The sequence below is a fragment of the Cajanus cajan genome, chromosome 10 (assembly GCF_000230855.2).
Source record: "Cajanus cajan strain Asha chromosome 10, NIPB_CcT2T_4, whole genome shotgun sequence".
In the NCBI taxonomy this organism is placed as follows: domain Eukaryota; kingdom Viridiplantae; phylum Streptophyta; class Magnoliopsida; order Fabales; family Fabaceae; genus Cajanus; species Cajanus cajan.
The window spans coordinates 17,399,756-17,425,917 of record NC_138526.1 but is presented as its reverse complement, the minus strand read 5'-3'; the positions used below and the strand labels follow the sequence as shown (position 1 = coordinate 17,425,917).

General features: G+C 32.3%; 1 protein-coding gene and 1 long non-coding RNA gene across 3 annotated transcripts; both read right to left on the bottom strand.

Moving 5' to 3' along the window:
• Window positions 1–243: 243 nt before the first annotated feature.
• Window positions 244–9,350, bottom strand: LOC145952880 (uncharacterized). Of its 2 annotated transcripts, none has more exons than XR_014430382.1 (3): window positions 8,985–9,350; window positions 3,795–3,938; window positions 244–1,520 (listed from the first exon to the last, which is right to left on the bottom strand). It is a non-coding gene; the product is annotated as an uncharacterized LOC145952880 (long non-coding RNA). The 2 variants fall into 2 exon arrangements; XR_014430381.1 differs by having other exon boundaries at window positions 9,027–9,350.
• A 3,006-nt stretch (window positions 9,351–12,356) lies between these two features.
• LOC109817152 (uncharacterized) lies at window positions 12,357–18,779 on the bottom strand. The gene is made up of 11 exons (XM_020382366.3): window positions 18,652–18,779; window positions 18,506–18,562; window positions 18,169–18,323; window positions 17,502–17,795; window positions 16,898–17,027; window positions 15,454–15,561; window positions 15,232–15,334; window positions 15,025–15,150; window positions 13,359–13,546; window positions 13,110–13,236; window positions 12,357–12,678 (listed from the first exon to the last, which is right to left on the bottom strand). The coding sequence occupies exons 2-10, from the start codon at window positions 18,556–18,558 to the stop codon at window positions 13,140–13,142; spliced, it is 1,254 nt and encodes a 417-aa protein (XP_020237955.1). The 5' UTR covers window positions 18,559–18,562; window positions 18,652–18,779; the 3' UTR covers window positions 12,357–12,678; window positions 13,110–13,139.
• Window positions 18,780–26,162: the final 7,383 nt, after the last annotated feature.

Sequence of the window (26,162 nt, the reverse complement as noted above, 5' to 3'; positions counted from 1 at the left end):
TTAGATTATAAGCATGATATTTGTTGTGTTTGTTGAAAATGCTGCAAATTCCTAGAATAAGCTTCACGTTTGCTGGAAGAGATCTTAGAAATATTGTGAACTTTCCTGATTATTATATATTTGCATTCAATATAAACAATAAGATCTTATTCTTTTTTTAAAAAATTTTTTTAAACATCTTTCTCTTTTTCTTAAAATGCATTATGCACAACTAATTATCACGGAACCAAGTTTATTAAATTAGAAGATTAAAACTTAAATTTATATGTGTTTTGACACAAAATATAGAATAAAATTGAGTTACAAATCTATTATAATTGTGTTATGGTTATGATGCAGTTACATTATGGAGTTTTTAGTGATTTAATAACAATTGCGAATAGTTAGAGTTGTAATGAGTACAATAACAATAATATTGTGACCGTAATTTAAAACCATGAATGGGAAGCGAATATACTATCAGCACCTCCTCAATCAAATAAAAGCTACATTAGCTTCTCCAGAAGCATTCACGTCCACGTTCTGATTAACCTCTTATTCAAATAAATTCCACTCCAACATTCCTGTTTTCTACTATTCTTGTGGTTCAAAATACTATTAGTAGTATCAGAGAGTTCGATTATTTACTAGACATAAATATATTTTTTAACTAGTTTAAAAATATCCAATTATATTCTACACTACATTTAAAATACTTTCTCAATCTATGATCACTATCAATCAATTATCATCTATCTTAGTTCCTGTCTTCATTAGATAAAACTATGATTTTTGGAATGTTAAAATGAAGACACTTTTTTACTTACAAGATTTATGAGATATTATAGAAAATAGGTTCATTATTCTAAAAGACACCTCAATTTTTACTTCAACTTATAGGGAGGAGTTGAAGAAAATCAAACAGAAAGATTGAATAACATTATTTACTCCTCAACAAGCAGTTGCTGACACAATTTTTTCCTAAATAATGGATGTCACAAATGCAATGGAAGCTTAGAACATACTACATGAAGCATTTCAACAAAGTAACGAGGTACACAATATTAAAATTCAATCTCTAAGACAAGAGTTTAAGTTAATAAAAATAAATGAGTTTAAGACTATAAAAGATTATTATTCTAGAATAAAAGAAACAATTAGTCAAATGAGAGCATATGGAGAAAATATTATTGACAAAAAAATTGTTGAAAACATTCTAATTTCTATTTTCCATAAATATGAAGCAATCGCAATTGCAATTGCAATTCAACAAACCAAAGATTTGCCTACCTTATTTGTAACGACCCGGCTGGTCACTATACACTACACAGTACACCTGAAAACTGGACAGAAAGGAACAAGTGTATATATATATAGTGTCTAGAATATACATATATACAAGGCCCAAGTCTGACTAGATTCAAATGTACAAAATACATCAATCGCTACTACACCTAGTAGCTAAAACACCAAAACATCCACAGAATCAAGCTCTATCTGCCAGCTGCAGACCTTCCGTAAGCCACCAACCTATCCCTGCTCTGCTCCCATACGTAGTATGATCATCCCAGTCCAAACCACATGGAAACAACAAGGGTAAGCTAGTGAAAAGAAACAACATACAAATATATAAATTTAAGAATAGTAAACAGCTACCGCTATCCGAACATCAATTAGCAATAACAACCGTAAACAACAGTACACATCGATAAATAGTAGTAAACACACAATGCGTCGTCAAGCATATCAGCTCGGAGATCTCCTACCACAGCTTAGCCTTACGGCCTACAACAGCTCCTATCAACACGGAGCACAGCACCGACTTAGCGGCTATAACAACACCGACTTAGCGGCTATAATAGCACCACAATAGTGGCTAACAGCACCGACATAGCGGCTACAACAGCACCACAATAGTGGCTAAACACAGCATACAGCTCAGCAATAAATAGCACAGCAAAACAGCTCACAGCACAGCACAACACAACAAAATCAGCATACAGCACAGCTAAGTAGTATTCAACACAGCTTACTACTCACAACTCGGCTCATCGTTCTAGAGCACAGCCATATTATAAATCAACATTTAAAATCATCAATAACAGCCCAGCTCAGCATAACGAGATACATATATTACAGCTTAACATCATTTTTCAGCATTTACATCTAGTCAGCACAACATATTTATCAATTACATCTCAACTCAACAATTACAGCATAATTGAACAACTATCAGCATATAATTCAGCTCGACTCAAACAATAAAGTTTAGCATTAGCATCACATATCACAACTCAGCGTTACATCATTAACAACATACCGCACAACACAACTTTTCATCACACGGCATTGGCAGCATTAATCAGCATAAACAACATTCAGCACAACTCAGCTTAATAGCACAGCCTATCGTCTTACAACACTTCTAAGCATCTTACAGCAATATACACCTAACACAGCTCAACATCCTCAAACAGCAATTTCAGCTAGTCATCACATCATATTCCTCAATTTTGGCTTAGTTCAACATAAAACAATATTATCAGCAATTCAGCATATAACTTCACATCCTCATACGCGCCCGGCGCACTCATGGTCGCGCCTGGCGTGGCACAACCAGAGGGCTCCAGGGGCCAGCGCGCCCGGCGCAAGCGTGCCTGCGCCCCGCGAGACTTAGTCAGAGAGTCCAAAGCTCTCTCGCGCCTGGCGCAATACCCGATTGCGCCCAGCGCTGGCCAGGCAGAGACCTCCCTTGGTCTCGCGCCCAGCGCAAACCAATTTGCGCCCAGCGCCCTCGAGGCAGAGACTCCCAAGGAGTCTCACGCCCAGCGCGACAAGGGCCGCGCTCAGCGCAGCACATCAATATCATCATTCAGCTCAATAATCATTCATCATTAACAGCTTAAAACAACATGATCAACACATAATACGACCCAACCATCTTGTTTACAACTTATCTATCTTGTCAAATTACTCACCCAAACAATAAGAATACTCCTAAGCACCTAAAACAACTTTCAACTTAACCAAATCACTAAATGTGAAATGGAAACCATCACATCAAACAGCGCATCAGGAGTTATACTACTCCTACCATGCTCATCCTTAGCTCATATGAAAGATAATCAAATTTCCTACAACTCTCATGAAGACACCAAGTCTTAATTCCTTCATCTACCATGTTAAGAATGATAAAAACCACAACAGCTATAACCAAAGCTAGCAGCTCGACCCCTCTTCACTAAAACAGCCATATCTAGAGCTCTAAAACTCCTTTTTGGGTGATTCCAGCGCCATTGGAAAGCTAACATCCAAGGCTACAACTTTCATGAAGACTGTAAAGTCAAATTCTGGAAACCAATGCGCGCCCGTCTCATTAAAAGCGCGTCCGGCGAAATCCTCAACCAGAGACCTACAGAGGTCTATTGCGCCTGGCGTGGTTCTCCCCGAGCCCGGCGCGGTTAACCCAGAAACTTCCTATTTCAAGTCGAGCCCAGCGCGAAGAACTGCGCCTGGCGCAAATTCAAACGAGAACCCTCACCTACTTCGAAAATCTCATCAAAACCTGCGAAAACAACCAGCAATCCAACATGCAAACCATCCAAAATACCACATTCTCATCCTAGAGTCCAAAAATACTATCTTTTCACCCATGCATGTAACAATCAAGAAAAAACCCAAATTTCTCATGAACCCCAAAGTCCCCAAAACTCAATGTGTCACCCAAACAGCCAAGAATCCGAAATCAAAATCAACCACACGAGTTCTTAGACTCATTTCATCCAAACCACAACAAGAAAACTAACTTCCCTTACCTCGGTGAAGAAATCCGAGCTCCGGGAAGAGGAAGGAGAAGAAAAGAGGATCCGCACATGACTTGCTCCGAACGGCTTCAAGTTGGAGAGAATGCACCTCCTTGATCACCCACAGCTTCAGTTTGAAGAAGAGAAAAAGAATCCCTAAAATCAGCAGGGTTAGTGAGGAGAAGAGAGGATTTGAGTGAGTAGAGAGTGAGAGTTGGAAATAGAGAGTTGAGAGGGAGAAAGAAGGGGGCAGCCACGGGTCTCACATTATTGGTTACAAAACTAATGGGCTCCCTTAAAGCTTATGAGCAAAGATTAAAAAGACATGAAGAAAAATTTATAAAAAATGTCTTTCAATCAAAGCTCAAATTATAGTCTCAAAAATAAATAATATAAAGGAAATAAAAATAATAGAGAAATTTCTAGAATTAAAGAAAATTCTAGACTCTCCTCTAATATCAATGCAAGGAAATATCCCTCATGTGGCATATCTAACATATGTAAAAAGATAATTCTTTTGGAAAAATATTGTTGGTATTATGGAAAGCCTTAGTATTGGCGCTATAAGAAGTTTGGACACGCAAAGAAAAACTTTATGGGGAAAAGCCCAACACAGTAACAACTCAATAAAATAGAAGTACTTATTAGAAATTAAATCTCCTACTTGCAAGAACCAGCAAGGAGCATCGAGTAAAAATAAATAATCCAAACATAGAAGAGACATATTTTTAACATGGAAAACCTTTTAATGTAAGGATAAAAGTCATGAGTGGTTCAAACCAAAGAAAAACTCTACTATGATCAACAAAAGATACATGATAGTCTCTAATGAACGTACCAAACAATACTTACATTTAGTCAAAGTAAACCAAACACATTTGCTTACAAATGAGAAATAAGATAAAAAATAGAGTTGTTACAACGAAACCTTTTTCTTCCACTCTAGACCTCCTTTCAACGATCCAATAGTTGAAAATGAAGAATCACATCCTACGAACTAGGTGTTCGAATTTTGCCTGATCCAATGATTAAAAAATATCCTATTGTAACTCAAAAATTGATGCATGGTGGATAATGGGAACTGGACAATGAATTTTGTTTCTTTTCTTCTCTTTGTGTTTTGTTATTGTTTTCTCTCAACGATGAGTCACTCTTCTTCCCAACTGTGACGCTCTCTCCAGTGACATTTTCTCCCTCCCCCCTCACCTACTTAAACTACTCTAATGAACTCTAGTGAACTTCTCCTTTGTTTTGGTTCTTTGTTGTATGCACATAAACTGTTTGAAAAAATGTGTCAATAAATTCAAGGCTAGTTTTTGGGGGATTTTAAGCTGAGTTTTGAGTGGTTAATTGAGGTTGACTTGATATGCTTATTTGTATCTAGTTTAGGGGCTGTTGGATTGAAGGGGGCTACTGATTTTGTGGGGCTTTTGAGTGTAATTTAGTGGTTATTTAGGATTGATTTTGAGTTGTAAAAAGTGATGTTACAGGGACTTTTATAGGAGTCATTTGGAGGCTGATTCATGGTAGCTATGAGATTTGTGTTGGGGGTACATCATTATAGTCAAATTTGCCCTTAACATTTTGGTTTGGTACACTCGTCACATTAATAATTTTTATGTAACATATATAAAAGTTTTCAAAATTATAAACTTTAGTACTATTTTAAGTACTTGTATTATATTATTTAAAGTTTATAGTAACTTACATGCTCTTAACACTATTACAAAATACAGCGTACATTGACAATTTCTCGTTATAATTTAGAGACAGTTTCTTGTGGTTATCTTGTGTTCATTACACAAGAAAATTACTGAGTTGTCTGTTAGACACCTCATTAACACGTAAGTATCTAGTTAGTTTGAATCTTTATGGGTTCTTTTTTATTATTTTATGAAACAAATCATAATTTTATTCTTTAACTATTTTCGATTTATCATTCATTTTCATTGGTTTCTAGATGTAAGCTTGATCTTGCGAGGCTTCAATATATTATTCAGAAAGTAAGTCAACTGTCAACCTAATAATACTTATAGTTAACCTAATAATACTTATAGTGGAATCAAAATATATTCTAACTATATTTTATTTATGTTTTATATTCACTAAATTGTTGTGTCTAAGTCAACTGAGTAATCATAAAAGCAACTATTACGTGATGAAAAACATGTTCATTATTATTACCAACAACATTAAAAATTCATGGAGGGAGGTAATATATTTTTAAATTAATTGTAATTAATTTAAATAATTATTGTTATTTAATGATTGATTAATGTTTAAGTTATTTGTATTTTGAATTAATTGTAGCCATTTAAAAATCCAACTCAATTTGTTGAGGAAGAGTTGGAAGATATCCACAAAAGATAGACATCAATTTATCTTAAGTTGCTTTGAGGATTGACTTATCTTTTGTATATTATTTTAGTTTTTTTTGTGTGTATATTGACTAATTTACTTTAGCTTCATAAATTATCTTTGATTGCTAGCTAGTTCACTTTGTACATTGCTTGAATTTAAATGTCATATATTGTATTTTATATAGGTCTATATTGAATTGGATAACCATATGATATATTGAACCGTTTAGATTGTATTTTTTCTATTCAAGTTTGGGAAAATTAAAAAAAATTAACAAAATATTAAAAATAATACTTTTTATGGCAGATGTGACTAATCTCATCATAGAAGGTGTATATTTTATTATGAATTTAATTTACTTTTTTTTTAGAATTTAATTGAAATTTATGTAATTTTTATTTTATTTTTCATTTAGTCTAAAGAAATTTAATTAATATAATTTTGTAATTATTATTCTATGTTAAAATTCCTTTTTTATATATATTTTTTTAGAAATATTTAATTAATTTTTGTACGGATAAAAATTAGAAACAAATATATATGATAATGTGATACAAATGTCATACTTGTTAGGTATGACGAACGAGAATAAATATAAAATACAAAGTTGAAAACGTAGACAGAGATATTAAGGCCACTAGAGTTTATATTTGTATTAGTTTTGAAACCTTGACCTCTGAATTTATTTTGATCAAAATTGGGTTTGGCATGTTCGCATATAACTTTTGAGGATTGTACACTTCCATTTTGATAATTGTCTAATTGAAATCTCTATTATTGAGCTACTGCTGATTACACGATGAATTTATGAGTTTCACGAATTCTTTTATGAGATTGATTGTTTTATAATTGATTTTGTAAGTAAAGTAAATATAAAATTTGTTATTCTTCTGCCCCAAATTTTTTATTATGAAATTATTAAGAAAACATTTTTTTTATAAAAATGATATAAAACAACTTTTTTTTATTACATACTTGTAAGAAAGTTCACATATTTTTAAAAAATCTTAGAGCATAAAAGAAAAAAGAATGTTAGTTCATAAGCAGAGACATAAATTAACCTTTACAAAACCTCATATTAAAAAAAATACAAAATATAATAAAATCACTATAAATCCAAGTTATAAAAATAAACATAACATCTTCTAGCCTTTATGTTATACAATTAGAATAAGACCCATAAATTAAATCGAAGCATCAAACTTTTTCTTCCTCATGCTCAACTTTTATATGGTGTTCAACCCAAATAAGAAAAGTAACAAAACAAACAAAAGAGAAGTGAGAATATATCTCAAACATTTATAATACATATAAGGCATATGGATAACACACTTACACATCACACAACCACAACTCACATCAATATAAGTCATCCAATCCTCGATAGTTATAACACTTTATTCAATGCATTAAACTCAAAAATCATACACATTACTATTCAATGACTCATGCAACTCATGCTCTTAACTTTATATGCACGTGGTACCAATCTCCAACATCACCAAAGACACTCTAATACAAGGCAATCTAGGAGTACATGGACCAAATCACCACACACTGGGAAAATCCACTTATGACAAGGGAAAATCTATCAAGATACAATCAAAACATTATAGTTGACAATGGTCACCTCCCATATTCATTAAAGGTTCCCCACTATAATGCTCCCAAAGTCAAAATAGACCATAAAGGCCCTTTTACATAGATTCACACCACTTCCCGAAAAATTATGCATGAATGCATGGATTCCCATATATCATTATCAAACACAATAATTAATGCAATGTTTAGCGCCATATCATCAACTTAATTGTCAAACCTCTTCGTCTAGACTTCTCCACAAGATACCAAGCATGTACTTGGATTTCAACAGTGCTAAACCTTTGTATAGGCTTCCTCATCTCATCATCAATACCTCTTTTACCTTTCCATCTCTTTCATCATTACCTAGTTATGGTTATACTCTATCTCTTCTCTTCTTTTATTAAATTATGAATATTATGTTTCTCTATTTCTTTCTATCGTTCCCCTTTATCATTCATTCACATTTCTTTCTTCTTTTTAATTGATTACCCATAATTATTCATTCTCTTTATCTTCTTTTTCAATTTCTAATAATATCACACTCTCACAAATTCCTTTGCTAATTATCACCCTTAAAGAATCACTCTATTTTCTCCTTAGCAATGTTACACCAGGCAAGGCAAGGCTCGTAGGAGAGGTAAGGGATCCCTTTATCATGTCCATGCCTAGTGTGGCTACTCCCACACTCAGTGTTGAGGGAACAAATACCCTTTTAGTGCTCTCACATCCGATGTGATCCTAGTCACACCTAGTGTCATCCCTTAAAAAAATTGATGTTAAATCATGCCAAGAAAGACACCCCTTCACCCAGTGCTAAGAGGTTAGGGACCTCTTTGCGGCTCCAACGCCTAGCATGGTCCTCTCCATGCCCGGTGCAGAGAATTGCATTCACCACGCTTGACGAGTTAAATGCGTGTTGACATCAATGCATATTTTGCACTTCACAAATTGTGAATCAGGGTTCTCTAACCCTTCCAAATCCATTTTAAACATTGTAGAACCTTAAATCAATTAGTACAATGATAAACACATCCTTGTAACAATTATACAACATCAATTTACTCTAACACAATCAATTCATATCAAGCACCCAAATCATATAACCCTAACTCTCACAAATTCAAACACATAACAATACATAATTCATAACAATTAACCATAACAATTACAGCAACATCAATCTTAAAACATCAGCATCTTATCAAATACATAAACTATTATAAATTCATGGAGACTTAGGGGTCGACTTACCCATACCTCTCATATGTACCCATAAGGAGCCATTTTCACTTCTCTTACCTCAAGTGATGATCATTAAGGTGTGGGCACGCTCCTTTACCACCTTCATAGCTAGTGTTTGCACTCCTTGGAGTTCTTTTCTAGGGTTTCCTCTATAAGCACTCTTAGGTTTCAAAATTGACATGTAAAATTGTCCTAACTCCCTTCCTTTTATTTTAACAAGACTTCGAGTTGGGCTTAAGAGTCCAATCTATAAACTTCTCTCTAATACACCACTTACTCTTATTTTATTTTTTTATAAATATTATATATATATATATATATATATTATAAATTCAATTAAATAAAATAAGTTTGTCCATAATATAAATATTATTTTAAAAATATTTTATTTATTTTTAAAAGAAATGGGATGTTACAAAATCGGTTAGAAATAACTTAATTTTAAGATGATTTTTAAAATCAATAAAAATCCAATTTTAAAAGTTCACTCCTACAACATCAGTTGCATCAAAATTTGTCTTGCAATTAATTTTGCAATTGTGTTTCTTTCAAAAGGTTTGCTTATTGAAAATGATGGAGATGGAGATGGAGAGGGTTCACAAGAAATTTGCACTAAAAGGAAAGGTAAAGGGCCTTTAAGTGAGCACCGAAATCAAACTTGAGATGTTAGGTGAAGCTTTAATTTATTGGACGACTGAAGCAATGTGTGTAAGGGATGAAGCATCAAGAGCCAAGACAAACTGGTATAAAGCACAAGCTACTAGTCCAATAATTTAATGATATTTCAGATTATCTTTATTACAATGCTTTGGATAAGTTTACTAATAAGGATTGGAGGATCATATATCATTAAATTGTTGTCATATAGGAGGAAGAAATGACTAGCATCTCTTGACAAGTAGTGTTTAATCGATAATTTTATGAAATTTGTTATGACTTTAGTAGGAGTTTTAAGCAACGTATTATCTTATATTTGATTGTTTACTTTTCAAGTGTTAAATTTCTAGTATATGTTATTTTCTTTGATTGATTTATATTAATGTGTATTAGTTTTACATTATTTCAAGTATTTAAATGTTTAATATTATTTATGTTAGTTAACATTATTATTTATCTAAGCAGGTTAACATCTCTATACATGAATCTATTAACACTTTAAGTGAAAGTATAGCATGATTCTTATTTAGTGCTTCATTGATTATAAAATATAAGCAAAGTTTTATTATCAAGATGCCATGTAGAACTTCTATGTGATGAGAAAGATGAATACTCTTGAATTTCTAGTTGACCACAAAGATGTTTTGAGAAATTTATAATGAAGAAGGATGTATTTATGAATTTTTGTGAAATTTTTTTAAGGAATGTTGGAAAATTGAGAGATGGAAAAAATTAAGCTTAGACGAAGCAGTTATAATGTTCTTAATCATAGTGCGTGATAACTTACACCATCAAGTTATTGTTGACACTCTTTGCATATTGTAATTAAATGGTTCATAATTATTCTGTAAGAGCAGTTTTCAAGTTAGGCATGACAATTATTTGTCAAGAAGTTAGACAGTTACACAAACAACCAAAAGTTTTTTCTCCATATTTTAAGATATTTTTTCTATTCGTGTAATTAGAAAATGTGACTTTTTTGTTGTAATAATTATTCATGTTTTAAATGTATAAATTGTATTGGAGCTATTAATGGGATATGTGTATCTACTTGTGCTTTTATTTCTAAACAAACTACTTTTTGTGATACAAAAATCTTGGTTATACAAAATGTTTTGGTGGTGTGTGATTTTGATATGCTATATTCACATTTATTTATTTTAGATGGGAAGGTACAACAAATGATGCAAGAATGTTTTTAGATGTTTTAACTCCTAAAAATAATTTTTCAAAGCCCCATAAAGGTTTTTTTATTTATAATAATATTAATCTCTTTTTCTTTAGCTTTTACGGGTTATTAACTAAGTGCATTGTTTATTTTACAAATAATTTTTATCTTATCAACTCTAAATTTCTAAATATTCCTAGTAACCTTAAACTCTTTTCATGGACAAATATGTCATTTGCATGATTTTCGTGATAGAAGACGATCATGAGATAAACAAGAATTATTCAATTATGAACATTCTTTATCAAGGAACATTATTGAAAGATGCTTTGGAGTATTTAAAACAAAGTTTCTGATTTTTAAGTTAATGTCAAATCATTCTATTAGAAGACAAAAATTACACCATATAACTTTTTGCACTATACATAATTATATTAGAATGCAACAAAACAATGATACACCTTTTGAGTTTTGATCAATATGCTCATGAATAATTAGTTTTGGATGATCAAGGTTTGAGGATAGATGAAGAAGGTATTAAGTTGAATGCTTAATCAAATTGCTCATATGACACGAGTTCCAAAAATTATTGCTAATTAAATGTTGGAAAGCTATCTAAGGTCATGAAAATATTATGATTGCATTTTAAGACATGCTATTTTTTTGAGAGTAAGACAAATGCTATTGATTATATTTATATTTATTTTTTTGAGACTTAAAATACAATTTTAGCTATATTTATATTTATTTGCTTTTGAAAATAAACAATCTAATGATTTTGTTAAAAATAGTTAAACTAAACATATATTGAAAATTTTCATTTTCTAAAATAGAGAATAAAAAGTCAAACCAAACATGTTTCTAAATATCAAAATTTAAAAATACAAATTATTTTCAGAAAATGGGAATAGAAAATAAAAACAAAGAATGTTTTCCAAAACCAAACAATCCCTAATATTTTCAAATTCAAGTAGCAAGTAATACTTATGTGATTACCCCATTATACGTTGATTTAATATAAAAACTAACAAGACACATCATAAGACAATAAAATAAAATTTTCTCATGTAAAAAAGAATATGTATAAAGATAATTTTTCAAAATGAAATTTCAAATATATTATTATATAAGGATAGATTACTTATGCATTTCAAGACAATCCTTCACTTAGAATTGTGTTTTAAAATAAAAAATTTTGTTCTAAAAACTAAGTTACTCGCACCACATTTTCAAACAAAATTCAAATAAAATATGGATGCATTTATTTCAGAAAATCTTTTACTATTTGGAAATGTGAAAGTGAACATACTAATTCTCATATAAAAAGATATAGAAAGGCATTTTAATACATGCTTTCTTTTTAAGAATATAAAACCTTCATATTTCACATGCTTCTCATTTCTATGGTAAAACATTAATAATATCTTATATTCTCGTGAGAATAAAAGTTAGTTTTTATAATTATTACATCCTCCCACTAATTATTCCACATTTCTTCATTCATTGTCAATTTTTTTAATTAAAAAAATATTTTTTAAATTAATAAAAACAAAACAAACGTGTTCAAAGAAATAACACTCCTGTATGTAATATTATGCAAACAAATGCTTCCTATACAATATGTTTCTGTGAAAAGACTATGCTATTATGTATTATCATTGCTGAGTAAACAACGGTGTGCAGTAAAAAAAAAAAAAAAACTAGTTATTAGCCTCGATTGCCCACGAATGGAACAAAAGTTAAATCAGCAACCACAAAAATTGAATTTCCGTTGTCTCCCTTGGTATTTTCCCATGTCATTTACACACGATTTATTTTCTATCGCACAAAGGGTCATGTCATATATCACTGGCTCACGGCTCCTCATATAACATCACAATCAACCTGAAAATTGAGGACCGAAATGTCACTAAACAGGTGTTCCTTTGAAACAGAAAATTCGTTGCAAACATGATTACGAAAGCCTTATAATGGATAACAACAACAATAATAATATATTCACCAAAGTCATGAATACTATGGTTCATTTAAAGAATTGCATGTTTCAACTTTTAATGAAAATACTTGTTAAAAATTAGCCCTTGTTCTTAAAGAATGAAGACCGGTGAAACAAAGATGGCAGCAGAGAATTATAGAAAGAAAGAAATCCAGATCATTATAGTATGTGGGTTGAATGCACTTGTCCCATTGACTATGCACGAACAACTTCAACGCATATGTTTTGTTTCAAAATTGATAAGACTGCTTTAACGGTCCTCTCAACCAATAGAATAAGATACAAAATGCAGTATACAAAAAATTAATTGATTGCTTACCGTTATAGGACAAAATTGGGGTAGCTGAACTCAACACCCTGTAGGAGGTGTTTGTTTCATTACCAAATCATTAGCAGAGTAGTAATCAGCTATCAGCCGGTACATATATGACGAGTTATGCCCTCCACTGAGAAGAAGTATTTCCAAACCAGCGAATGTATGAAAAAGAAAATACGATTAGTATACTCCCTTTCCCAAATCAGTGATGAAGGCAAGTTAGTTTATCAATTAAATTCTAGTTTAACTTACGTTTCAGTAATAAAGAGACTAACAAGGTTTGGTGGCACATAATCAAATACTGGATTAACAACATCAAGAGAACCAGCACCAGTTGAATAATCCAACAAATCTGAGAATTCACCAAAGTCAAGTAGCTCGGATGGGGATCTGAACTCATTCAGTAGGACTTGAGGATTGTGTGGATACAACGGGCACATCTGTAAATAAAATAAATGAATTTTCAATGAAAGCCAAATAGTTAGTTAACTGACAAGAAACATCAGATCACAATATAATTCCCAACATAATTAAGGCACCAAGGTTTCCTTACAAGCATGTGAATGCCTTGCCTTTATGTGTATTAGTAATACTATCACAGTATGGACACATCTTAACTGAATCAATAACTAAGAAGAAGCTATTTCCTTATCATCATACAAAATATTGTTCAATTCTAATTTTCCAATCTCCACAGATCACATCATTATGTCAAGAGTGTCAGCGGGAAAACCAATTTGCACCGCTGGAAATATCAGACTCTAAACATCCATTCATTAGAAATCAGAGCCATACATCAGCGGTCAGCCAATCGGAGTATAATTAAACTGACTTCGGAAAACACTCATTACCTTCAATTTCTGATTGTACAATATTTTAAAACAGAAAATGAAATTGGATTCTCTCACTTGTAGAATTGGAATAATCTACAATAATATAAATTATAAAATATATAACTTGGGGAATAAGGCTCTCACTCTCGCCACACTTTCAATTAAATAATCACATTCACTTGGGTTCAAGTCCCATCTTGTCCAAAATTTACTTTTACTGTTTGTTTTGCATGAAAAAATACATGGGAAACCAACAAATATAAGCCAGAATTGTTATATAATTAAATATATAATTTTATATTTAGACATCTTTTTTAAGTCATGAATGGCTAGGAAAGATCAATGGTTCAGTGGTCTAAAAGCTTTCAAATAACGTCATGTGCGTGTGTTCAAGCCCTACCTCATCCTATCTGAGCCAATTTTTAAAATACTGGATCTATTTCAATGATTAATTTATTTATTTATATACATTCCTAAGTGATTCAAATCATTTATCAATTCTTCCTCATCACAATTTTAATGCAAAATAAGTTGTCTAAATAGCCTGAACAAGGACAAACATGTAATGATTATGGACCATTTTGGGTTGACTATTCATACCCAGTTAAAATATATTTATGCTTGTCCTCTATAAAATGGGTTCAAAATTGTTTAGAATTTAAAACTAATGTCATATATCAATTTGAATTAAAATCAAATCATACTTATGTTGCCAAAACTTGGTTTGAACTATCGAATACTGTTTGGTGATTCATTTTGAAAATTCAGTAAAATATCTTGCAAATACTGAACTGTTTACATATTTATATAATTATATTTATATTGATTCTTATATTTTAATTTACTAACAGTATTCCTTTATTAGATGAATCAACTTTCAACTCAGACATATAACTAATTCTCATGTCTATATGTGTAAAAGAAATCAAACTCTTTGCCTCACACAGATTTGGCAGTAAACTATCACTCTAACAGATTTAACCGCACAGGGAAGAAACTACGGGGACATCGTAAGTCATAAGAATTCTTGTTTTCTATAACATGACATATGTGAGGGAGATATAGATCATACGTGAAAAATTTACCTTGTGACTCCCAGCAAGTACAACAAAGGGAACAGCATGCCTTTGAGCTGCAAGTGCAACCATATGTAACCCTACAGGGGCAATTACTCCACCATTAGCCATCACAGCATGAGCTCCAACAATAACCTATACAACGATAAGTTGAAATCAGTTTAAGTTCAGCACAAGACTCTTGATTCCAAAATTTCCACCATGATTTTCTCATACCATATTCACTCGAGAAATCAAAGCAAAAGTTGCAGCATCAGTAATTACTGTGGTCTGTAAGCCTCTATCAGCCAATTCTTTTGCAAGGAGTTGCCCCTGATATCTGATTGGATATGCAGTCAACATTGAATGGTTTTTAGAAGAATCCAATAAAACAAAAAGACATTGCTAATAAACCATGATCATGCCTTCCGCACATGTTAATTAGCCATAACCACAAACCTTGGGGCACCTTCAGCAACAAAGACCTTAAATGATCTTTTTTTATCCTTTGCAGCACAAAGAAATTCCAACACAGTTTTTGAACTGCCTAGCGTTAATATTACCACACTGAAAAGTAGCAGTGAAAACTACTAAGAAAAAGAATAATAGATTTCTTTTATTTAAGAAAGAGTAAAATCAAAAAATCAAGACATAATTAAATAAATCAACAGAATAACATTTGCCTCGGTTATTTAAGACGAGGGATGTAAGAAATAAATAATAGAAGAGCAGGATATGTATAATGTTAGCCACGTATATCAAGCAACCCTTGGCAACAGGAAACAGCCTCCGATTCGAGAAAACATGTATGGATGAAACAACTCATTTCCCCAATAAAAAAAAAAAAAAAGAAGCAATAAACTATGTTAGAGTTACTTTCAGAAAGGTAAAATAATGCAGACTTTGCTGTTTGATGTTGTAAATTACAAGGCTTTTTTTCAAATATATGCATGATATTCTAAGTTAATATTATGTACTTCAAAGTTACTCTTTGACCAATTATGTCAACAAATAGTTGTAAGAGAAGTGTAGTAACACACTATCTAACGCATTCTTTCTAACACAATCTACAGTTGGTTAAAATTTAATGAAAACTACGAAATCAGGACAATGACTCATTAAATGAGAAGTGGGGCCAACCAAATTTGTGATTTTCGATAAATTTCAATCAATAGAAAAGAGTGTGCTATAGAATTTGTTGTTAGCACTTTTCAAAGTATACGGCAGGTTCTAAATAAAGGTAATGCAGCCCCCACAGAATGCTAATAAAAAGAGCTGAAACAGCCTACAAGGGAAGCTTTAACTGAAGTGTAGCTAGTTAAACTCAACCATATAAATAATTAAACAAAAAATTAATTGATATTATCAGTTATATCTTTGCCAATGTCAGTCCAATCTTTCCGTACAATCAAAATAATGTAGAAAGAACTAAAAACGAAAGAATCAGACATTAACATACACATTGCCTCCCCTATCTAAGTGTTACATAACAACAACAATTTAGTTTGTGATTTAAGAATTTAACTCATCTCAAAATAGTTATAGTGTAATATTCACTATATGACATGGTAAATAATTCTCCACTCAAAAGAAAGGCTTTTAATCAACCATGAAGAGAATTCTTGGGGGATTGAAATTTTTTAGCAATGCCTATTTATGATTACTAGCAAGAAGTGTTACTACTACTGCCTTGCCTTAATATTGATGAAAAAAAGAAAAGAGCATGTTCTAGTCAAGATGAACAAAATTTTCATGTAAATATGTAAAGATTTCCTAGCAATTTTTTCACAATCACGTATCAATCTGGCTTTTGGGGATCTTGTAAGGCATTTTCTCAAACAAGCAGTGTAAAGTAGCATGAGATAAACAATATATCTTGAGAGTGGTTTCGAGTGAAACAAACTTTTGATGAATAAGCTCTACTGCCTGCTCTGCTATTTGTTCGTGGCACGTGGTTATGTCTTGAATAAGTTCATTGACAGCTTCAATGACATCATGCTTCAACTTCCGACTTTTTGAACTCTTTTCAACAGCTACAAAAAGGAAGGCAAAATTCAAACTCGGAAAGATAAATGCAGGTGAACAGCAACCATTTCATCATCAAATGCGCCACAGAAACAAGGAGCAAATATTATACAATAATCACAGGGATCAACCAAGAAAATTTCCGTAATTTCAATGAAGCAATCTAATATTTTTATAAAAATGAGAAGAAAATAAATACTTATTGCACCTTACGATCTTAGCATTAATTTCATTGATGAAAGTTATCTAAAAGAATACCTTTTTGTGTCTTAGAATAAAAATTTACAGAAAAAAAAATAAAATGAAAAGAGAAAAAGAAAGATAACTTCCCCATTGCATTTAAACTTGAATTTTGGCATATCAACTATCAAGATATACAAAATCCAATTTTCTTTAATAAAAAAAACAAGAAAGAATACATAATGAAAAATATTATGAAAGTTATAACAATCTCAATCTCAATAGTCTCATGCCATACTCACATCTACTTTTCCCCTCAGATTCACCCCCTGAGGAAGGTGTTGGTGGAACTGGAACAGGAGATAAAATAGTCACACCCTCTAGAAGAGTTTGCAATGATGGTGGACGCAAGGTACTTCTTGCAGCAGCTGCAACAGCAGCAGCAGATAAAACAGGATGATCATCTCGCTCCACATCATCCTCATCGTCACTTCCAGCAGACATCCCCAAAGCAGCCATAGCAGCTGTTGCAAGGGAATGATCCTCCTCCCTTATAATGTGCAAAACACGCCTGACAATATTTCCCACAGCCAACTCTGCAATTGCATATATAACATGTTATAATATGCAAACAATAAATCAATCCCAATTACCAAATCACAACAAGCACGTGCAAGTGCATGCGACTGTAAAACATCCTTCAATAAAAGTAGAACTACTAAACTAGGCAATTTGATAAGGAAGCAAATAAACACAAAGACATACTTTAACAGTTATAAAAACACTAAACACAACACCAAAATCGCTAATCTCTTATTAAAATAATATTTGACCAGCAGAAGTCCCATTCTACAACAGCAGATTAGTAATTAGTTGTCAGTTTTAAGACACTAAACGATCCATATCCATAGACAAAAAAACACACACACAATGCATATCTAATATTTTAGGGATGAAAACTTGATATACCAATGGGATTAGCAGCAATAATCTTCTCCCCAACAGCCCTTACTGCATTAAGCAGAGCTGTGGCTTGGTTTGTGTGTGGCAGCCGCTGCTGCGAAATCACTGACCGGAGCAACTCTGCTGTCTGCTTTGCTGTGGCCTGAGACCCTTCAATTTTACTAGCATCACACAACAACAAAATACATAAATGGAAATCACAAAAATAACAAATCAAACACACAAACACAACATAAACATAAAAAAAAAAAGTCAGTTCCTAAACCTCAAGTCACATGATCATCCCTAATACACCATTCACTGAATTAATTCAAACAGCACCAGAGAAAGGAAAACAAAATACCGTTTCTTGAGAAGATTCACAAAATCATTCACAAGGACTTGAACATCCGGCATTTTCCTGAAAGCAACGAAAACAATAGTAATAATCAAGAAAAACCAGAAAAGGGCTTAACCAGGTGAAGATGAAAATAAAAGTAAAATGGTAACCTAATTATAGTAGCGTTACAAAATGAACGAGTGAAAGGGAATTTGAAAATCTTTGAGTAAGAAGAAGAATAGTGTTTGGGTCTTATTCGCAGCTGCGTGCGCTTTTAATAGTTCGGTTATGGAATCCGATATTTCGGGTTTAATACGGGTACCCGCTTACCGGTATCACTTGAAAAATAACCGCCAAATCAGATTTTATTGCTACCTATTAATATTTTACTATTATTTAGTTTCTTCTATACACAGTAATTATATATAATTAAAATTTATAATAAATTATACATATAAATATATTTAATATTATAATGTATAAATTATATATAAAAATTTTACAAATAGATTTTTTTTTTAAAATACATAACTTATATTTTAAATTTATAGTATATAATTTGAATTTAATGGTGATATATTGTTAATATAAAAAGTTTTATATAATCAATCAACTATAAAACATGATGTATGTGACTTTTAATTGAAATTGGTTGTTGCAAAGGTCATTACACTTATAGTGTATAATAGATTATAATTAAATAATATAAAATCATTTTATATTATCATTTATCAAAGATAATTTTGGACCCATGAAATTGAAGTATTAGGTATGAATTATTATAATTTAGAGGAATGATAAGATTTCATTTTGCATTGCATACTCCAAAGGATTACTATGAAGCGATTACTTTATTTGTGTAGAGACCTTTATATCTCGTTGTTTGATAATACATATATGTGATGATTAAACCCTCCTTATTCCTTTTTTTCCCTTTTTTTTTTGTATGCTTTGTTTGTAACTTCTTGGAAAATATACATTACTGATGGCACAATACCTAACTTTTCTTCGATTTGGCAATGCACCCTACTACTAAGGGTCACTCGACACCTTCGCAAGGAGGTTAGTGTAGTTTTCATGCTTGTATTGCATACCATCTTGACCCTATCTAATAGTTATAGTTGTAGAGCTTCCGATGTTCTTACTTACACATTAGCTCTTGGATAAGTATGAACTCAAACACCACTGTTTTCTTCAACTACTCCATTTGGTTCCATTTTGTGGAGAAAAGAAAGACACTATAAAGGAAAAGTTAAATATTGTCAATTTAAAACTCACTTTTTGAAATAATGAAGTAATAACACAAAGTATTTTTAGATTAATTTGTCTTAACTATGTTCTTGATCAATTCAATCAAGGTCTATTATCTTTCACAAAGATAAAAGTATTTTTTTACAAGTCATTTCTAACTAAACCTATGTATTCTTTAACTTGCCTCTTCAACCAACTTCCCAAATATTCTTTGAACAACAAAGCCTTTATAGGTTTCAAAACCAAGTATTTTTTTTACAACAAAGCCTCTTCAGACTTCAAGCTAAAATAGAAAGTTAAAGTTGGGTAAGGATAACAATTGTTTTGTCTTTCGTATAAGACGTGATACAACTTTTAAGTACAAAGCTTTACATAGAAAGAAAAAATGAATAGAATAATTGAAGTTGTTCTCTCTTCTTTTTGAGTCTTCAAGCTACTTTATATAGTTGCTTGATGATGATGACCGTTGACCTTCACTCATAGGCTTGTTTTGTCTTCCTTCCTTGTAGAATATAATGGAAACTCCATGGTTAATTGGAATTCAAATTCTTCAAGGAAGCCTCCAAGCTTTTCAATCTTCATCCACGACTTAAAAACATCAAAGCAACCAACAAAAGGTAGAGAGGTAGGAGTGCAACAGTATCAAGTGAGAGATAAGCAAGAAATGAGGTTTTTGCCAAAAGGAGAATTTCCTTGATGAGAGAACTCAAGGAAATAAGTTCTCCTTAGAGAAAATCTAGAGACCTTTGAGAGAGAAATCCAAAGTTGATTCTATCAAATGCTCAAAAGTGTCATGAGATTACAAGAAAATAAAATTTATAGGAGTAAATAGCTTATGGAGCAAGCTAGGCCAACCATGATTCAAAAGGAATCATGGTTGCTTAATTATAGTCAGTTTAGGCACTTAAATTTGAATTCAAATTTTGGCTCCAACCTCCCATGTGCACCACGTGCTCCTAGATCTAAATGAGCCTATGAGACAATGGCATGTGGCAAACAAGGAAGGTGTTACTTAATTTGTTACCATTTGAATTGATTTTTAATCACTCTATGTGTGCCACTTCATGGTCGGCCACCATGAGTAATTTAACTCATTCAAATGTTAATCCACACCCCAAAATTAATTATACCTCCTAGGTCAAATATTTACACATTAAAGAAAATATATGAAAAATTCCTTACAAGGCCTAAAATAAGCATAATATGCACAAGTACACAAGAGATATTGGGCTTATATATTTAATAGCCTATAACTCAATATGAGCTTATGCCCACTAACCTCATTATGAGCCTAATCCTCTTGGATCCTCCTAGCCTAGCCAACACCTATTGGTTCCCTTTGGATGAGACCTCTAAGTATGATTCTATCATTCCTTCCCCATTCGAAAGTATTTATCCTTAAATCTAGAGCTCCCTCTTCCTTGTCAACACCTACAAAACACACGGATCCCAACCAACTGATCTATAAAGTCATCTATCTTAGGCAAATAATATTTATTCTTAATGGTTTCCTTATTCTGCTAATGATAATCTACACATAACCTCATACTTTCATCCTTCTTCTTCACTAAAAGTATGGGTGTTCCCCAAGGTGATATACTAGGCCTCACAAATTGCTTATCTAACAACTCCTTTAATTATTTCTTAAGCTCAGAGAATTTTAAGGAAGAAATTTTATAGGGTGCTACTGAGATGGGTTTGATTCCTGGTACAACATCTATGGTAAACTCTATCTCACACTTAGGTGGTAGGCTAGTCATATCCTTAGGAAATACTTCAAGGAATTCTTTAACTATGGGTATCTCACTCACCACAGTTTTTACTTTCTAATTTTAAGGAGGTTAACATCATGTATACCTGAACATCCTCTTTCAAAGTCACCTTAACTTGATTGACATTCCAAAAAGTCCTCACTCTTACCCTCGATAGGCTGGCCAAAAACAATAATGGTTTTATTTGAATAGTTCAATAGGACATGGTTGGAAGATAACAAATTCATACCAAGAAAGAGATATGTTTGACTCTAAGGCAAAACAATATAAGTTAACTACAAAACTCCTATCAGAAATTTTCAAAGGCATTTAAGACAACATCAAAGACAAAAATTGGCCCACTAGTTGGTGTTTTCCCCATCACCTGAGTTATCACCTACAAGGCAACAACTAAAGTGTGATTGTTCTTCCCCACCATAACTCAAAACACTCAACATAAAACATACAAGTTTAGAGTACACATAGAACATGGCAAAAACATTACATATTAGCCAGATGAACCGATCGGCTCTGATACCACTAAGACACCTTTTTATCCCATATAAATAAATAAATATAAATATAATAATATAAAACTTTTTCATCAATAATTAGTAAAAAGGTTAACAAAAATTTATCCATCACTTTCTTGAATAAAGAAAACATAAAATATTATTTGAACCAAAATAAGGCACAACCTCCTAATTAATATTGTTACAACAATAAAACATAATCAAAAAGAAACTCAATAGTTGAACAATTACTAAAATTAAAACCTTGTCTCAATGTCACACTATCAAAGCATAACCCCTCTTTATATGTTTCTCCCTCATCAAACATATCTTCTTGTATCTGCTCTAATTCTGTATATGACATTCATCACAAGAATAAATATACAAACACAGGGAGTAAGAATACATCTCATCCATAAACATCATATACAAGACATAAAGGTAGATATATACACATTTATACCTCAATAACATCTTATATACTCATAAACATTCTCACTCATATCAATAATAACAAACATTCTTAATTATATCAATAATGACAATCAATATACCTCTATTCATCATTCTTTATCATATAGTCACTCAATAAAACATAATCATAATGTAAGACTCGTAAAATGCATGCTCCTAACTCTATATGCATGTGATACCGATCTCCTTCTCATCATTGAGAATATAGAATAACCTAGAAGTAATGGAACGGGATCACCTCATTGAATAATGTAGTGACCACTTATCAATAGTGATCCCCTTGAACCACCTCAACTAGGGGATGTTTATCATTGTCTTGTTGAAGTGTTACAACTAGACACAGTATAGCCTTCCATTCCCCTTAGAGATTTAAGTAATCCTTAACCCATGTTGAGTAAATCACCAACACGTATTGCATTTCCCCTATTATTTTTGTAGTCACCCTTAGCCAATTGCTAAGTAACTCTCAATACTTGTCGAGTAAACCACCCTCATAACTCATAACTATGATGTGTTTACAAATTTGAGAAACCTTATCAATTGATAAGGGTTTCTATGTGACTCTCTTAGGATATGAGCTTCCATTGAGGAAGTATTCTCACTCTTTCTATTGGAGATCAAATTACAAATGTGTATGGTGAGAACTTTGAATCACAGAGTATGAAGCAAGTAATTATAACTTTATCTAGATTGGATATTGATAACTTTCAATGTTCTTTCTTTCTTGAAACAGTTCCCTTGGTTTTCTTTTTATAGACTCCAAAATAGGTCCGTTGAAGTTGGCTTAACTTATAAGCAGTGTTGACATCATCTTGTACTTTTATTCTAGTGCTATCAGCATATCCTTCAAATGTAGTGTGCTTTTGAGTAACCTTTTGAACATGGTCTCTAGTACCACTCTTTTGAGAAGTTGAATTTGAACTAAGACTTTCTGCATGGGAGGCTCTACTAGATAGACTATGATTTAGGTTCCTCAAGGTATCTTTCCATGAGAAAAAAATGTTCATACTTGAAGATCCTTAATGTATAAATCTTGAGCACTTCGATCAAGGAACAAAGATAATCAATGATAGTTTTATGTTTTTAAGTGTCCTTTTGAACAATATATCTTAGAAGGTGTAATACATTTAATCTAAAATACTTGAGCAAATATGATAGAAATTATTTATAACTCTTCCAACATTTTGAACCAAGGATTTTTCATTATTAAAATCATTTAGGGTTCAACATCTCTGGTGGCTCCCATCGCTAGTTCTTTCCTCCCTCGATATACTCCTTTAGGTCTCCTCTTGTGAGAACTTTAGGTTTTTAGAAATACGCTTAATGACCTAGCCCTTCTCTATTTTTCTTCTTGAATTAGTTTCTAGGTTGGGCCTAGAGTCTAGCCCAATTGTCTTAATGAGCTCTCCCATTTATTTTAATTAATAAAATATTTCTCTATTAAGTCCTAATTTATTCTAATTCATTAATCATTTTTAAAAACAAGATGCTATAAAAAGATCTACTAGGATCTAGTCGAAGCATTATAGTTTGTTGTGGTTGCCCCCACACTCATTAGGGACTCCTTACCATAACGCCCCGAAGGTCTAAGTAGAAGACCATAGAGACCCTCTTGCATAAAGTCACACATCTCAAAGAAATTATGCATGAAATTCATGAACTCCACACAACATTCTCAATACAACAACAATGCAATTTTAGTGGCAACAAGGACATGCCTCGCCTTTCTGTCTGGACTTCTCAACACAATACCAAGCATTAGCTAGATTTCACCATTGCCAAGCCTTTGCCTAGACTTATCTTATCATTATCATTATCATTTTTGTATTCTTATTATCTATTTTCATCATACTTATTTCCTTTCTATATTTACTCATTTATCTCTTTTGTGCCCGACATGGTTACTTCCATGCCCAACTTTAAGAAGTCATGGGCCCATTTAGTGTTATACACTAAGCGTGATCCTAGTCATGTCCAATATCATCTTCTAGAAAAATGACATCAAATTGTACCAAGAGAGACACCCCTTTCCCAACACCAAGAAGATAGAGACTTATTTGTCATAGTTTTAAAACTTAAACTAGACCATTTGGCTCAACTAATTTAATCGAAACTTGATTATATGTTCAATTCGATCTTATATTCAAATAAATATGTATGTAAACCACTTTAACCCATAGGACTTGGCAATAAACTAGTGAAAACTAGTCACTTAGATTGAACTAGAGTGGAACTTTGAATTTTTTTTTACACTTTTATTACTATGCATTTTACATTGACACACTGCCCAATGTTGACAAGCTCATGGCTTGAGAGTTGAGACATTGGAAAGTGCTTCATGGCTGATTAATGTTATGTTCATTAATGGTATACATTGAGAAATGAAATGCAAAATATGGTAAAAGTGAACCTAGTATGTTATGGAAACCCTCCTAGCATTGATGAAGAAGAATTATCAATGGGAGGTCTCCTTGACTCCAAGGATCATGATTCTTCAAGTATTCTAGCCTTGGATGATGAAGATGGACAAGAATGATGATGGAGATAAGGTGTTTGATGGAAGGTTTAAGAAGCATTCTAAGGTTTGACTCACTTCATGGTGGATGAAGGCCACTCTTAGGGTTAATTCACTCAAGGTGAAGATAGGCAGGGTTTGGTCGAAAATAGCCAAGGGACTAAGGAAAGAAATTAAGGCACAAAGGCTCACTCAATATCTATAAACTCTAAAGTGAATACATGAAGCATAGCCTAAGGTATATATAGATTAGGATGTGAGGTCATGGCTATCCATTTAAGGTGACGACTAGGTATATATGTGTGCACATTTCCATACTAAATGTGAAGGAAATGCAACACAAATCCATGCCAAATGCAACCCTAAATGACACGCCTACTTGGTGACCAAGGATGGAATCTTTGGTTTGGCTAAGCTACATCTAAGTGCATAATAAGATTATGCAACCTATGTGCCCTTGTTTTGGGCCTAAGCTTCTCCAAACCCAAAATAACTCCAAAAATCACCAAACAACACATCTAGGCCATTTCTCCCACCTTATTATGATTCCCTAGCTATAAAATAAAATCCTATAATCTATGATACCCCAAAATACAATGATAAAATGGGAAATACAAGTAAAATAAATCATATGTCTAAGGTACCCAAAATACAAGGGTAAAATAAAAAATTAAAGACAAGGGCAAAATAAAAATAAAATAAATCTTATACTAACAAGGCTTAGGAGAATGATCAATACTCTATAATCATGAGGAGCATGTCTCTAGGAATGTTAGCTCCCATATCCTCTTCCACTCTCCTAGCCATCAATTTAGTGATGGGTCCTACATGAAATTCTAAGGATGGTCCTCCATCAGTATGATTTGATCCATAATCCTGACTACAAAAGAATTATTTCTTTACCAATGTGCCAATTGAAATTTATGAAAAAGTCATACACAAACACACACACACACACACATACCTAAATTATATTTTATTTAACCGATTCATGCAGTTCAATAGGTGACTAGTCAATTTGCTTAATGATATATTGACCCAGTACCTTTACTAGGTCAATCATTGGTCTAAGTTTTAAAATATTTATCTTTTTTGTTCCCACGTCTGGGTGATCCTCTCCATGCCAGCATGAAGAGTTTCAGTTATCACTCTTATCGTGTTAAATTTGGGTTCGATGC